Source organism: Cupressus sempervirens, chromosome 8, assembly GCF_028749045.1.
Source record: "Cupressus sempervirens isolate cs-2001-9-10 chromosome 8, ASM2874904v1, whole genome shotgun sequence".
NCBI lineage: Eukaryota > Viridiplantae > Streptophyta > Pinopsida > Cupressales > Cupressaceae > Cupressus > Cupressus sempervirens.
Window position 1 is genome coordinate 543,400,442 of NC_143125.1, and position 13,657 is coordinate 543,414,098.

The following is a 13,657-nucleotide window of genomic DNA, read 5'->3' on the forward strand; positions in this document are numbered from 1 at the left end:
TCCTTTTTTTTTCATTTTCTAATTTGTAAGTTCGCCAACAAAATCAAAATATCTAATACCCAATGATTAGGATCATGATTAGAGTCAGGTTTTTTATTAGGGTCAAAGTTCAAGGTACAACTATGTTTTAATCTTAGAATTAAGGTTATCCTAAGAATTAATATTCAAGATTAAAACAATAGTTTTATGTCATGATTAAGATTAGGTTTGGGTTTAGAGATTGGGTTAGGATTGTTTAGCATTAGGATTTTAGTTAAGGTTAGGGTCAGAGTTGGGCTTAAGGTTTACGATTAAAATTATGATTTTAAGGCAAGGGAACACATTATACTTAGTATTATGTTTTTGGTTTGCATTTTGATTAGGTTAAGGTTAAGGTTAGGTTGAGGTTATAATTATTTTTATGTTTGAAGTTAGGATCTTTATTAGAGTTAGGATTAGGATAATGGTTTAGGTCTATGTCATGATTAGTGTTTAGGGATGTGTTAAGATTTTGTACTATGATCTTCTTTATCGTTAAGATTTAATATTTGTGATAATGTTTTCTAATTGGAAGATTTTTGACATTATTAGTTGCAAAAGTGTATGCAAAAGAATATACCAATATTTTTATGTACTCAGCCTTCAATATCTATTTCGGGTACCTATTGCACCCTAAGGTGCGATTGCTAGTATCTAATATCTATTAGCACAAAAGCCTAGAATAGATCTATATAAATTATATAGCTATACAATGGTGATATCATACACAAACCCAATGTAAAGGCGCCCTCTACAGTGCAACTTATATGCACCTTTTTTTGAGTGTATTTCACTTATGTAAAAGACTTTAAGACTATTTAACACGGCAACATCTATACAGCCACGAAAATGCACTTCCATTCGAAAGAGAGGACTTGGTTAATTTTTTAAAGAGTTAGAAAAAGCAATGTAAAAGAAGTGCATTTTCGTGGCTTGTATAGCCACGGACATTTAACACTAGTTTGGGTGCACTACCAATATGAAGTACTATCTTCTAGTACAACCTATAATTGAAGAATCAGAAGAGGTAGAGCCAACTGTGGGTAGGTGGATGAGGACTAATTCTGAAGACTAAATCGGCCAGCAAATTCACTTCTTTATCTCACGCCTATTCTTCGCTGTTGGCAGTTGGGCTTTGGGCCTGAGATCAAATTGAATTAAATTGTACGAGACATACTTTATTGAGATAAAGCTCTGATCCTAGGTAGTTCTGAAGAACTACATTTACCAGTTGAGCCTTTTTTAGTCGTTCTATTCTTCAATGATGAAAGAGCTGTTTATTTAATGCCGCTCGGAGTTGCCCTTTCCAAGAGCAGTTGGCATTCAATATGGGTGTTCATCTGGAAGTTCGGTGTGTTTAGAGCTGTTGAAGAGGAGCATGTTCTTTGAGATGGAAAACATGGATTGAATGTCTTTCGGTGTCCACAAGTTCACTTCTCGAATCATGAGAACGTCAATATCCCCGGCTTTAAAACATGCAGCTACCCATCTGGTTTTGTTTAAGTTGATAAGATTTGAAAGTTTAATGGCAAGGTGCCCTCTATAATTAAGAAGGTTTCACATACAACGAGAATGATTGAAACCTGTCATATTTAAGTAGAATGCTCAACTACTAACTAATGTTTCCGCAATTTGGGTACTTGAGGGAGTAAATTCTGACTGTTTGCCTTCAGACAGATGAAGCTACCTGAGATGGGCATTGAGGCAAGCGCAGTGCTTATATTCCTTCTTCTCTTCCATGACTTCCTCGGCGTCTCTGCAAAAGGTTAGCTAATGTCATCTGTTTTGTTTTTTTCCTCATTTACAAGACAAATCGTCAGATTGGATGTTTTGTTTTTGTTTAGGAGAAAAGCATTCTTTTGTGGAAGAAGCCAACAAGGGCCGGAAATGGAAGAAGTTGAAATACGATTATATAATTGTTGGGGGAGGCACAGCAGGGTGTACTCTGGCTGCCACTTTGTCTCAGAATATGTCCGTCCTTCTCTTGGAGAGAGGTGGATCCCCATTTGGCAACGAAAACATAACGCAGATTCAAAATTTTCGTACAAATTTGCTGGACTGCGAATCGCCCCATTCGCCTACCCAGGAAGTCACATTCGAGGATGGGGTGAGTTTGATCATACCAAATTTCAACTTCTTTTTTAGGGTAAATATGCCCAAATATGAAGTATTTTTATTAGGGTAAACTTACCCAAAATTCGAATTTTTAGGGTAGACATACCCTAATTTAAAATCCTTATTTAGTTTTGCGAATTGTGTCTGAAATCCTGAGAGTGTTGTAGGTGATAAGTGCGAGAGCAAGAGTGTTGGGAGGAGGCACGTGTCTCAACGCGGGATTCTACAGTCGCGCGAGTTCAAGTGAGGTGAGAACCATGGGATTGGAACCTGGGTTGGTGGAGAAGTCTTATCGTTGGGTGGAAAGTATGGTGGCCCATCGGCCGCTTCCTAATGAATGGCAGGTTTCAGTAGCAGCAGGTCTCATGGAAGCAGGGGTTTCTCCTTACAATGGTTTCACATATGATCACATCCCTGGCACCAAGCTTGGTGGGACACTTTTTAATCAAACTGGACATCGCTCTACAGCTGCTGATATTCTTGTTCGATCTGCCAATCCAAGAAAACTTAAAGTCCTGCTCTATGCAACTGTTCAACGCATTCTTTTTGCAACCAAAGGTAATTTATAGCTTCTCCTCTTTACCATTCACAGAAAACTTTTAGTTATTCCTGACTCTTTTAGTTGAGAGTTAGAGACTAAGAAATGTCTGTTATCACAGACCTCAGCTGAAAGATATCGGTCACACCAAAACTGTTCAAACATATAAATTCCACTAAAATTACTCTAAATTTGATTTTCTATGCTATCACAGACAGCTGAAACACCTTTTCCATCTATGCCCATTCCACCGAAATCTCTCTAAATATGATATTCTCTGTTATCACATACCTCAGCTGAAAGATACCCGTTCCACTGAAATTGCTGAACATACCGATTCTACCAAAATCGTTCTATATATGAACCTGATATCCATTCCACCAAAATCCTGATACCCATTCCATCAAAATTGTTTAAAAATGGTTCTCATTTTATCTCTTCATTAGAACCTTGTGCTGTACTAGACTAGACTTTAACTTGTAAGATATTCCATATGAAGGGCAGAGTACTACTTGAATGTTGTTTACAGGGAAAACAAGGCCAAAGGCGTATGGGGTTGTTTTCAGAGATAAAGAGGGAGTTGAGCATCGAATCCATTTGAAGAAAGGAAAGAGCGAGATTATAATCTCTGCAGGAGCTCTGGGAAGCCCGCAGCTGCTCATGCTGAGCGGAATTGGGCCTTCAGAGGAATTGAAACGAATGGGAATACGAGTGATAATGGATCATCGGTCAGTTGGGAGGGGTATGGCTGATAATCCCATGAATTCAGTTTTTGTTCCCACTGCCATTCCAATCAGTATGTCCCTCATACAAGTAGTGGGTATCACCAAATTTGGAACTTATATAGAGGCATCCAGTGGCTTTGGATCCACCACTACGGTATGTCCTACCATTCTTTCATTTAACATTATCAGATTTTTACAATCTATTTGAAAATTGTGAATTTTATTTCTGGATTTGATTGTGTAAGTGTTTTTTAGTATCAATATTTAGAATCACACTCCATGATCCATCATCAAGAATGTATCACAGAATGTAATTTGAAACGTTGTCCTTACATTCTCTAATCCTAATGGTAGATCACGGAGTATGATCCGATACATTGATGCTAAAAAAACTTACAGAATTGAATCCAGAAGTAAAATTGACACATTCTTTGATTTTCATCATAATGCATCGATGTGCATCTAATTTTTCGTATGGTGGAAAGCAGAAACCGGTGAAAAATCAAGGAGTTATTCTAGAGAAGGTGAATGGTCCACGTTCCAGAGGTTATCTGAGATTGAACAGTACCAATCCTGAAGACAACCCGGTTGTGAGATTCAATTATTTTGAGCACCCAGTAGATCTGAAGAGGTGCGTGCAAGGAATAAAGACCATACAAAAGGTCATAATGTCCCACCCTATGAAAAAAGTTCTCTCCGCCAACACGAGTCTGACCCAGGTGATGAAATCAAGCTTTCAATATAGAGTAAACTTGATTCCTCGGAGAACAGAAGACTTTGTATCAATAGAGCAGTACTGTAAGGATACTGTGACATCAATTTGGCATTATCATGGAGGATGCCGGATGGGTAGTGTTGTTGATAGAGATTATAGACTCATTGGAGCTGATGGTGTTAGAGTCATCGATGGATCCACTTTTCATTTCTCTCCAGGAACTAATCCTCAAGCTACGGTGATGATGCTCGGAAGGTGTGCTTTCATTTTTCCTTACTCCGAACAGATTGTCATGTTCATAGAATTTGTTTCTGAATTCGATTGTGTTTGACTTTTTGCATCAATATTTCGGATCACACTCTGCGATTCACTATGAACGATACTGATGATAGATGATCCAAAACGTTGATACAAATAATCAAACACAATAGAATCCAGAAGCAAATTCTATGAACGCATAGATTGTAGAAATTTAATATCTGCTAGATTGTTATATTTCAAATTTTGTTTCTGAATTCCAATAAAATTCTGTGATCTATCATTATAAAAAATATATTTTTTTATTGTGATTGTGCAGATACATGGGAGTGAAGATTCTGAACGAAAGATTGACAAGAATAAATTTGCAGCATCCCACATAACTTTTATTGTCTATTCACCTTTGACCGCTATAATGTTCCGTTCTAGTTTCCAATTAGAAGTTGTCTAGCTGTAATGTCCCGTTTCCAGTTCCCAACTGAAAGTTGGTTGGCTGTCACCTTTGACATTATCACTATACTTCGAACATTCATAGTTTTGCCATTTTTAATTTTGTTCAATTATTAAATAAAAGATAGGAAGAAAGGTTCTTTTATATTGCAGAATACCTAACCATCTCTATAGGGATCCACAAAAAGGTTACTGTTGTAATATGGGTCTGCCTTAGTTACCAGCTCAGTTGATTGAAATGGTTCTAAGGTTTATATTCTTTTTAATAGAAAAATTATTTAATGTTACCAGACTTGATTATAACTTTTTTGGGTGTATTGTATATTTATAAAATTATATCATTCTCATGGTTGTCTTTTAAATATATTATTTTATTTAATTATTAATATGCTTTGTAGTTATTAATAAAAAGTATATTAGAATAGAATATAAGTTTGGTAGAGATTAAGTGATTTAGACACTTTAAATTACATTAAAAGAATGAGTTGATAAATTCAAGAAATGAAAGGTAAGTGTAGTTGAACTTTGATGTTGATTTGTTGATGTATTGTAAATTGTCATCAACACTTAGAATATAAAACCTTGTATCTCTTTTAATTAATATTCGAATGTACACTTCATTGTGCCAATTGGATATGATTATGACCAGATCACACTACTAGTATAGGCCTAATCAACTTTCTTTGTTAATGTCTTTTATGATGTAACTTTGGCTTTTGATGCATTTAATGCTGTAACTTTGTATGCTAATGTCCTTTATGATGTGCGTGTACCTTTTGTCAAGAAAATATGTTTTCTATAATAAGAGTATTGGGTCTATTCTAGGATAGAAAGAAGACCTTTCTTGCTACCAATCAAACCCATTTCAAGTATTATTAAATTTGTCCATAATCAATCAAAGAATATAATGATACTCGTTGATAAAGATGTGTTTGAAATATCATCATACAATTAAATATACTTTGTGCAAATGTAACATCTAAATTTTAGATCTATAGTGATATACTTTCTAGTTGTCATAATAATGATAGGATTATCTATAAATACACAACCCTAGTTTCTCAAATCAATAAATTTCACATGTAAGATGAGAGTAATGGTTAGCTTGCAATTACATTGTCTTAGGGATGATAAATTATTTAAAATTTAAAATTGGTGGATTATAGTATATGGCGTCCAATCTAGTAGGAGGCTTAGAAGAGTAAACCAATCTCAACCAAGAACATAGATAAGAAGAAAATCACTAATGGACTTGAAAGGTTTGTAATAATTACCCTTTAGTCACTTTTAGTCGTCTTCCTATTCATTTGTTTTAAATAAGCCAATCATCTTCTATCTAGTTTGGTTTTCCCAACTTCATAACCTACTTGACCACAATTGTAGTTCCAAATCTATACTACAACTCACATGCTCATTATAGAATATGGTAAACTCCCAAAATAGGACCCAAACTTATCCCCCAAGGGTTAATTAATGATGACCTTATCAACATACCACTTTTGGTAATTAAAGACCACATGGTGTTTACACCAAAGAGGATATATTTCATCCACTTCTCATCTTTGAGATTGCCTAACTTATTTTTAAATGATAACTATTCATTGAGATAATGTTTAAATTTTTTCCAACTACAATACAATAATAAAAAATCATTTGAATCAAATTTTTATTTCATGTTAACATTAGCGCATGAGCATAACACAAAACCACATAGGGATTGAGGGATTGTGTTTTTTTGGCTCATGAGCATAACACAAAATCGCATAGGGATTGTATGATTGTGTTTTTTTGGTTATCTTTCTATTATTTTAATTGAGCAAGGCTTGTTAGTTGCTCATCTTCATCAATTCTTATTCTACATATACAAGTCTTACTCCTTTGGTAAAAGGGTGAATTCTTTGATAGATTTTAAGATTTCTAGGGACAAGTTAAGAAATAATTTAGAGAATACATCAAGATTAGATTTGCACTGATAATGGTAGAGAATATGTAAACTAATGCTATGAGAGATTTCACACTCATGAAGGGAATAATCTTCAACACAATTTGCCAAAATAAAGTATAATGATGTAGAAAAGAAAAGTCCATCCATGAAAGAGACTATTAGCTACACAAACCATGTGCACTTCTTTGAACTCGAATATTAGGCTAACCTATCAATTATGTTTCTCACATATAAGATATGGTTCCCCATAAAGCATTGAAGAATACCACTCCCTTTGAATTTTGGTGTGACCAAAAACTTGTTATACAAAATCATATCAGTGTTTAGCTCACCTACATAGATATACATTCCTTCAAAAATTCAAAACTTGAAACTCAACCCTACATCTTTGTGGGTGATGTAGGAGCATCTTGGATCTAAGAGAAATCTTGCATCAACAAAAAATATTTCTTGTTTTCTATACTATTTTATTGTTTATGAAGTAGTCGTTGTTGCTTGAAGTTTCGTGGCATGTGAAGTCAACATCTTGTCGAGGACCTATTTGGGTTCTTCATCCTAAGTGGGCAAGCCCTAATTGTCTATTTTTCTCGAGTTGTGTGTTGCGCTTCATGATCTCTATTTCCTACATTTCTCTCCCTCGAGGTGTGGTGTTTCTCTTGGCGCAATTTTCTAAGTCATGCTGGCATGTTGTGAAGTTAGGAGTCGACTTCTTAGACAAGTATGGATCCACCTTTGAGTGCGCGTCACTTCATGTTTATATTTTCTTTGGTTGTGATTTACATCTTCAAGGTTGGACCTATAATGTAATTAAATGCATGACTAGCCAACTTGTGGCTTAGTTGGCTATATAAGAAGCTTGGTTAGAAGTAGAAGGTAGTATCAACAAGAGGACATCGAAGAAGAAGATATGATGCGAGTTTGGATTCTTATTTCCTAATTTCTTTGTATATGGCCTTAACCCGACAGGCCTCACAACCAAGCATGTTGCTTGATTTCTTTTAATTATTACAACAATGTAGCAACCAATTGTTGAGCTTTATGTTCAATGTGTTACTTATACTTTACACCCAAGTAAAAGTTTGGAATCTTACCTTATTGTGTAATTCTTTTGTGCGCAACTCTAAGAAAGGGATGTTTGTAGGCTTAAGTTGAGCTGATTCTCCTTAAGCTTGTCCCATCTCCTTACATTAGTGGGATACCTAGATAGTGTCAAAGACTATCAAATTTTGGGTACATGTATTTTAAGATAGAAGGAATCAGGTATAACACCCCCTATAAATTTTAGTGCATTGGATAGACATTTTAATGTGCCCAATGATGTTGGCTCTGTAATACCCCTAAATTGGCACATTTATATGCTGAACCAATTTTGATCTATCAATCTTACTCAAAGTCCTATTGTACTAGGCAATTCTGATTTCAATAATCTCTACTTGACCTAAGTGTCAAATGCAGAAAATCATTAACCTGCATTAATCACATACTTTATTTAATTCTTAAATCGAAATTGAATTAGCTAAGTTAAACCTATTAATTGAGTTTAATTTAATTGTAAGCCTTAGGGCTTTCATAAAATTAAGATTACCCCTTTAGCTAATTTACATGAGGAATTAAATGTGTTTGATTTATTTAAATACCCTCATTCTAATTATTGAATTAATTGGATTATTCATTTATGAGGTCATATTTAACTTTTTAAATCAAATATCTTCTCCAATTCTCTCTCCATTTCAGAATTGGAAACACTGAGTGGATTGAAATCATAAAAGGAATTAGATCAGTTAATTCCTTATTACACTCATAAGTGATCAATTAACTTCCTTTTCACAAGGGAATTTTCTATACTGATTGAATCTCATCTTCAATCTCAATCATTCACTCAATTTGATCTCAATTGTTGATCAAATTTCAAAATTCAATTTAAGAAACCTTCAACTCCTCATTTTGCGGGATGCACATGAAAAGTATCAAATTAATGTCAATTTGATTACTCATTTTCTTGCATTCAAAGTTGCTCTTATTTTCATATATTTTTTGATATTTTTTGAATCTCATCTTCAATCTCAATCATTCACTCAATTTGATCTCAATTGTTGATCAAATTTCAAAATTCAATTTAAGAAACCTTCAACTCCTCATTTTGCGGGATGCACATGAAAAGTATCAAATTAATGTCAATTTGATTACTCATTTTCTTGCATTCAAAGTTGCTCTTATTTTCATATATTTTTTGATATAGCTTAAAATGCATAAATTAGATTAATTTGCTTATTTTATTCCTAGATTAATCTTGCATACATACTAGCTTAACATTACATTTCATCTAGATGAAATCCTTCATACTAGTGGTTTGGTAGCTGATCTCTCAAGTCTAAGAGTGGACAACAAAATCCATCTAGTTAGAAGGCAATAGATCAATCCGTTGGATCATTCCAAATGGACAATCTCATGCTCATTTTGGGATGTTTCTAGCATGTAAGGATCATGTCGAAGTGTGTGGTTAATTTAGAGGCCCACAATTAGCATACACATTTCTAGCGCTCATTGTGGGCCCAAAGAGTCAATTTTCTGGCCTCCACTTTTGATAATTTTTCAACATTCTAATTTTCTGATGTTTCTATCTATATGATTCAGTAGTTTCTCACACAATAAGATAAATTCTCACGTGATAAGATAAATTCTCGTGTGAAGAAATAGATTCCTTTCTTGTACTTTTGTACTTTCTCACACAAAAAAGTGTATTCTTGTGTAGTTTCTTGCACAATGCACAACCTATTCTCGTGAGATTGTGTAGAAGCTCGTGCGAAACTCGAGACCAGTAAAAGGAAATTTCAATTTTCAGATTTTTTTTTTCATGATGTTGATTAATCTGACCCTTGTTTCTAAAGCATTTTACTTTTGATTTCTGATTTTTGAAACAACCCAACAGTGGTGTACAAATTGTTTGTCGAAGATACCTTATCATGAACATGCAAACAATACTAACAATTTGATTGCAGGACGTTTAGTCAAAAAATCGCTGGTCAAAGATTGTACTCAAACCCACTCAAACATTGTGCTTGTTTTAATTATTTCTTACACAAATAGTTTAATAGGGCTTGTGAACTTCGTAGGGCTCTAGACAAAGGAACAGGGGAGTATGCTCTTTGCTACTTGGAAGTGATGCCCAAGAGTAAATAAAAAACCTAGACGCCTTTGGAAGACGGTACCCAAGGGAGGCAAAAAACTTAGTGGTTCTCTCAACAAAGCTTTTTATGAAGAGATGATGACTTCCTTTTAGGAAAATCAAAATATTGGGAAAAGACACGTTGGGATTGATAAACTAACTCAATGATGAACATGTTCTATGTGTTTGGGTAAAGTGACAAGGTAGAGGAGTATGCTCTTTTCCCTTTGGGAAAATTAGAAATTTTGACCCTTGAATCCAAGCCACTGGTCTGAGTCAACCTTTAGAGGACCTGTCGAACCAATCCAACTTTCGAGAACAACCCAAGTGAGCACACACCTTTCACTGATGATTCCAAATCACTATAATAAAGAAGCTTTGTAGAGCGAAAGACTCTAAAGCCATGCTAATTTATTCTTCTTGATTCTGATATCGCATATCAAGAAGATGTTATGTTTGTTGCATTGGGCGGGACCACTTCCAGGCTTGCTAGTTAAGTGTGTGCACTTACAGATGTTGGTGTGGGTTGTTGGCCTCAACTTTATTTGTGAAGCCACTAGGGATTAATGTGAACGGAAGCCAAGTAATTTTTAAAAAATAGTTGCTACCCGACTCACCTCCAAAAGGGGGCATAATCTTTGTGCAAGGAAGGTGAAGAATCTCTCTTGTAGATACTCACCATAGGCATGTACCTGGATGTTGGAAGTTGGTATACGCCCTTGACCCCTACCACAAGGGTGCTCATTGAGTGTATATGTCATTAAGTCCTTGGAATACACCAAAAACATGGGCACCCTCTAGTGGGGTGACACGACTATGTGAGGTGAATGCATGCACATAAGTTGTGAGAGAAAGGTTTTGCTTCCTTTACCATTTTTGGTTATAGGGATAAAAAGTATACTTTTCGAGTCTATAAACTGTCCAATTCATCCAAACAACAAAATGTCAAGACTCCCCTGTCCTTTTGAGTTGCTTTGTCTTTGGTTGGATTGTTTGAGACTACTACTTGCATCCCTTGTCTGAAAAATAACTATTTAATTGCAAACAAAAATGATGTCCAAAATATGAAAACAATGTCCATATCTTCCTAAAACTTACAAACATTGTCACTCCTTTGTTCAGAAACTACCAAAATCATTGAAAATCTCTTCAAGTACAGTCCAAACCTGACAATTTTTTCCTTTTCTTGCTTGTGGTTTCACAAAACTTCGCACAAGAAACTGTTAGTTTGTGTTTCCTCGCATGTCTTGATGCGAATCCTTGCACCAAAGTTTTCCAAAATATGAAATTTTGAGTCAAAAACTTGTCTTTGTTTTAAATTGTCCTTTTCTTGCATGACTTTGTCCATATTCTTGCATGAGAATTTTTTTGCAAAATTGTTGTTCCAAATTCTCGCCTAGTTCATTATGCTTCCTCACGTGGTCCTTTGGGAATCTTTGTGTGAGATTTTGTCCTCAAACTTTCAAAATTGCTCTCCTAGGGTTGTTTTCTTGCCTGGCTGTCTATATTTCCTCACTTGGGAGTCATTTCCTCGCACGATTCTGTCCAAATTTGTCCAAAATAGTGAGCTATTCTGAGCTCCCTCATCAAAACTTGATCCAAATCTAATCTGTGTTTGAAAACATTTAGTCATTTCTCTGTCTGCAACAACATCAAACTCTGATTTATTGCTTAGTTGATCACTTGTGATCTACACACGAACTAGTCTCCTTACTTGGTTGTTCTATTTTTCTCTCTTGTGTTTGTTATACCTTGTGTCACGATAGTCATAACTCTTGGTTGTTCTATCCATTTCTTAGGATATTCGTACCTAGATATACAACACACTTACTTTGAGACAATGTTCATGTGATCCTTGTTTAAACTTTTTTTTTAGTCATTGTCTATGACTGTTGCCACAAGGAGGGGAAACTTGTTGAATCCCTACAGACCACAACATGGTTGAGCTAGAGGTAGGAATTCTAGTAGAGGTGGCTCCCAAGTTTACACACAGTATAAATCTAGTGAAGGGTCCTCGTGATCTGTTTCACCTATGGGTCCACCTAGTCCTCGAAGAATGTTTTCCATAAACTTTCAGCAAACTAGGAATCCATTATATTAAGAGAATCCTGAAATTGACAGAACACATATGTCTTTAAATGAAACAGTTGAACTCTTGTTCAAAACACCTTTTCAATTGACATATATTGAAACCTTCTACACTCCTAAAATGGCTGATCAAGATCAAGAAACATGAGACCTTAATAGAAGACAAGACTACCAAATAAACAAAAGGCTGAAAGAACCTTACAACTACACAAATGAGTATGAGCATACTGAAGAGGTACCTCCTGAAGACATAGAGAAATGTCATAAGGATAAAAACTTTCAGAAAGTGATAGAGATCTTGTTTAATGAGGAGAACGAGATATATTTTCTCAAGCTTGCTCAAGGAGCAAAACTACCTCAACATTTCAATGTTGAAACAATTGTCACACAAGAACAAGAAACTAAAACATCCAAGTTACAAAAACAATTGAAGGCCATGCAAGAACAATTGGCCCAAATGATGTGTGACAAGGATAAACCAATGAAAACTTACACTTTAGACACCCTTTGTCCATTTCCTTCGATAAGGGTTTGGACATGCCTCCTTTTCCAAGAGGAGTTGAGTTACCCAAGTACAAAAAATACTTTGGAACATCCAATCCCCAAGATCACTTAAGGGAATTTGGTGCTTTGTCTATGGAATTCATGCACAATTAAACATATCTTATGCATTTATTCCCACAGAGTCTAGGTGGTCAAGCAATGGAATGGTTTTCAAGGTTACCTACTAGTATTAAAATATTTGATGAGATTGCTAATATGTTTGTCTAGCAATACTCACACAACATACAACATCTAGTCAACATACAAGATATGTGTAACCTCAAACAAAAGGTTGGAGAACCTTTCCTCACATTTCTTCAAAGGTGGCGACAATTGTATACCAAATATTCACAAAAAATTCTTCGAACAAAAAAACTTGATATCTTCGCAGATAATCTTTTGCCCGACTTTGGGTATAAAGTACAACTTCTAGGTTCACACAACTTTGAAGATATAATTACATAGGCTATCTAGATAGAGGAGTTCATGGTCAAAAAGGGTGAAATAACCGTTCAAAAGGACATTAAGCAAGGATCTACCTCTAGTAAAGACAAATCCAAGTACGTGAACAAGAATCAAGAGGTAGTACATGATGGAGTGGTCAATAATATTACTCCCAAACCCACTAAAATGACTTTCACTCTCATAGACAACATCAAAGTGTTTAAGATTGCTAATGAATATCCTCCCAATGATAAGATATTTGGAAACAAAATGAAGAACTCATCTTGGGTTGCATGACCAAAACAAGAGTACACACCTCTTGGTGAACCTCTAGATATGGTCTATAAGACCTTGCTTCAAAACAAGATCATTATTCCATTGGATATAATTCTCATCCTTATGATCCACAACCATGACCCCGATGGTGGAATGAGAGTGTATTTTGTGAATACCATCAGAACAAGGGTCACAAAACTAGAAATTGCATCAACCTACATCATAAAGTCCAAGACTTAATTGAAAATGGTGAAATTGTTGTGGATGGACATAATAAGAATTCAACCACAAGGCTTTTAAGGGGCCATTTCCACATTATGAGAAAGGAGAAAATTCTAAAAAGAAAACCAATAACAAAGTCAATTATACATATGAC

At 35.2% G+C, this 13,657-nt stretch overlaps 1 protein-coding gene across 1 annotated transcript; it reads left to right on the forward strand.

Annotated features, from left to right (window-relative positions):
• Positions 1–1,519: 1,519 nt before the first annotated feature.
• Positions 1,520–5,109, forward strand: LOC149543590 (protein HOTHEAD-like). Its single transcript, XM_089798381.1, has 6 exons — positions 1,520–1,783; positions 1,863–2,125; positions 2,301–2,691; positions 3,201–3,550; positions 3,885–4,366; positions 4,689–5,109. The coding sequence occupies exons 1-6, from the start codon at positions 1,696–1,698 to the stop codon at positions 4,750–4,752; spliced, it is 1,638 nt and encodes a 545-aa protein (XP_089654507.1). The 5' UTR covers positions 1,520–1,695; the 3' UTR covers positions 4,753–5,109.
• The last annotated feature ends 8,548 nt before the right edge of the window (positions 5,110–13,657 follow it).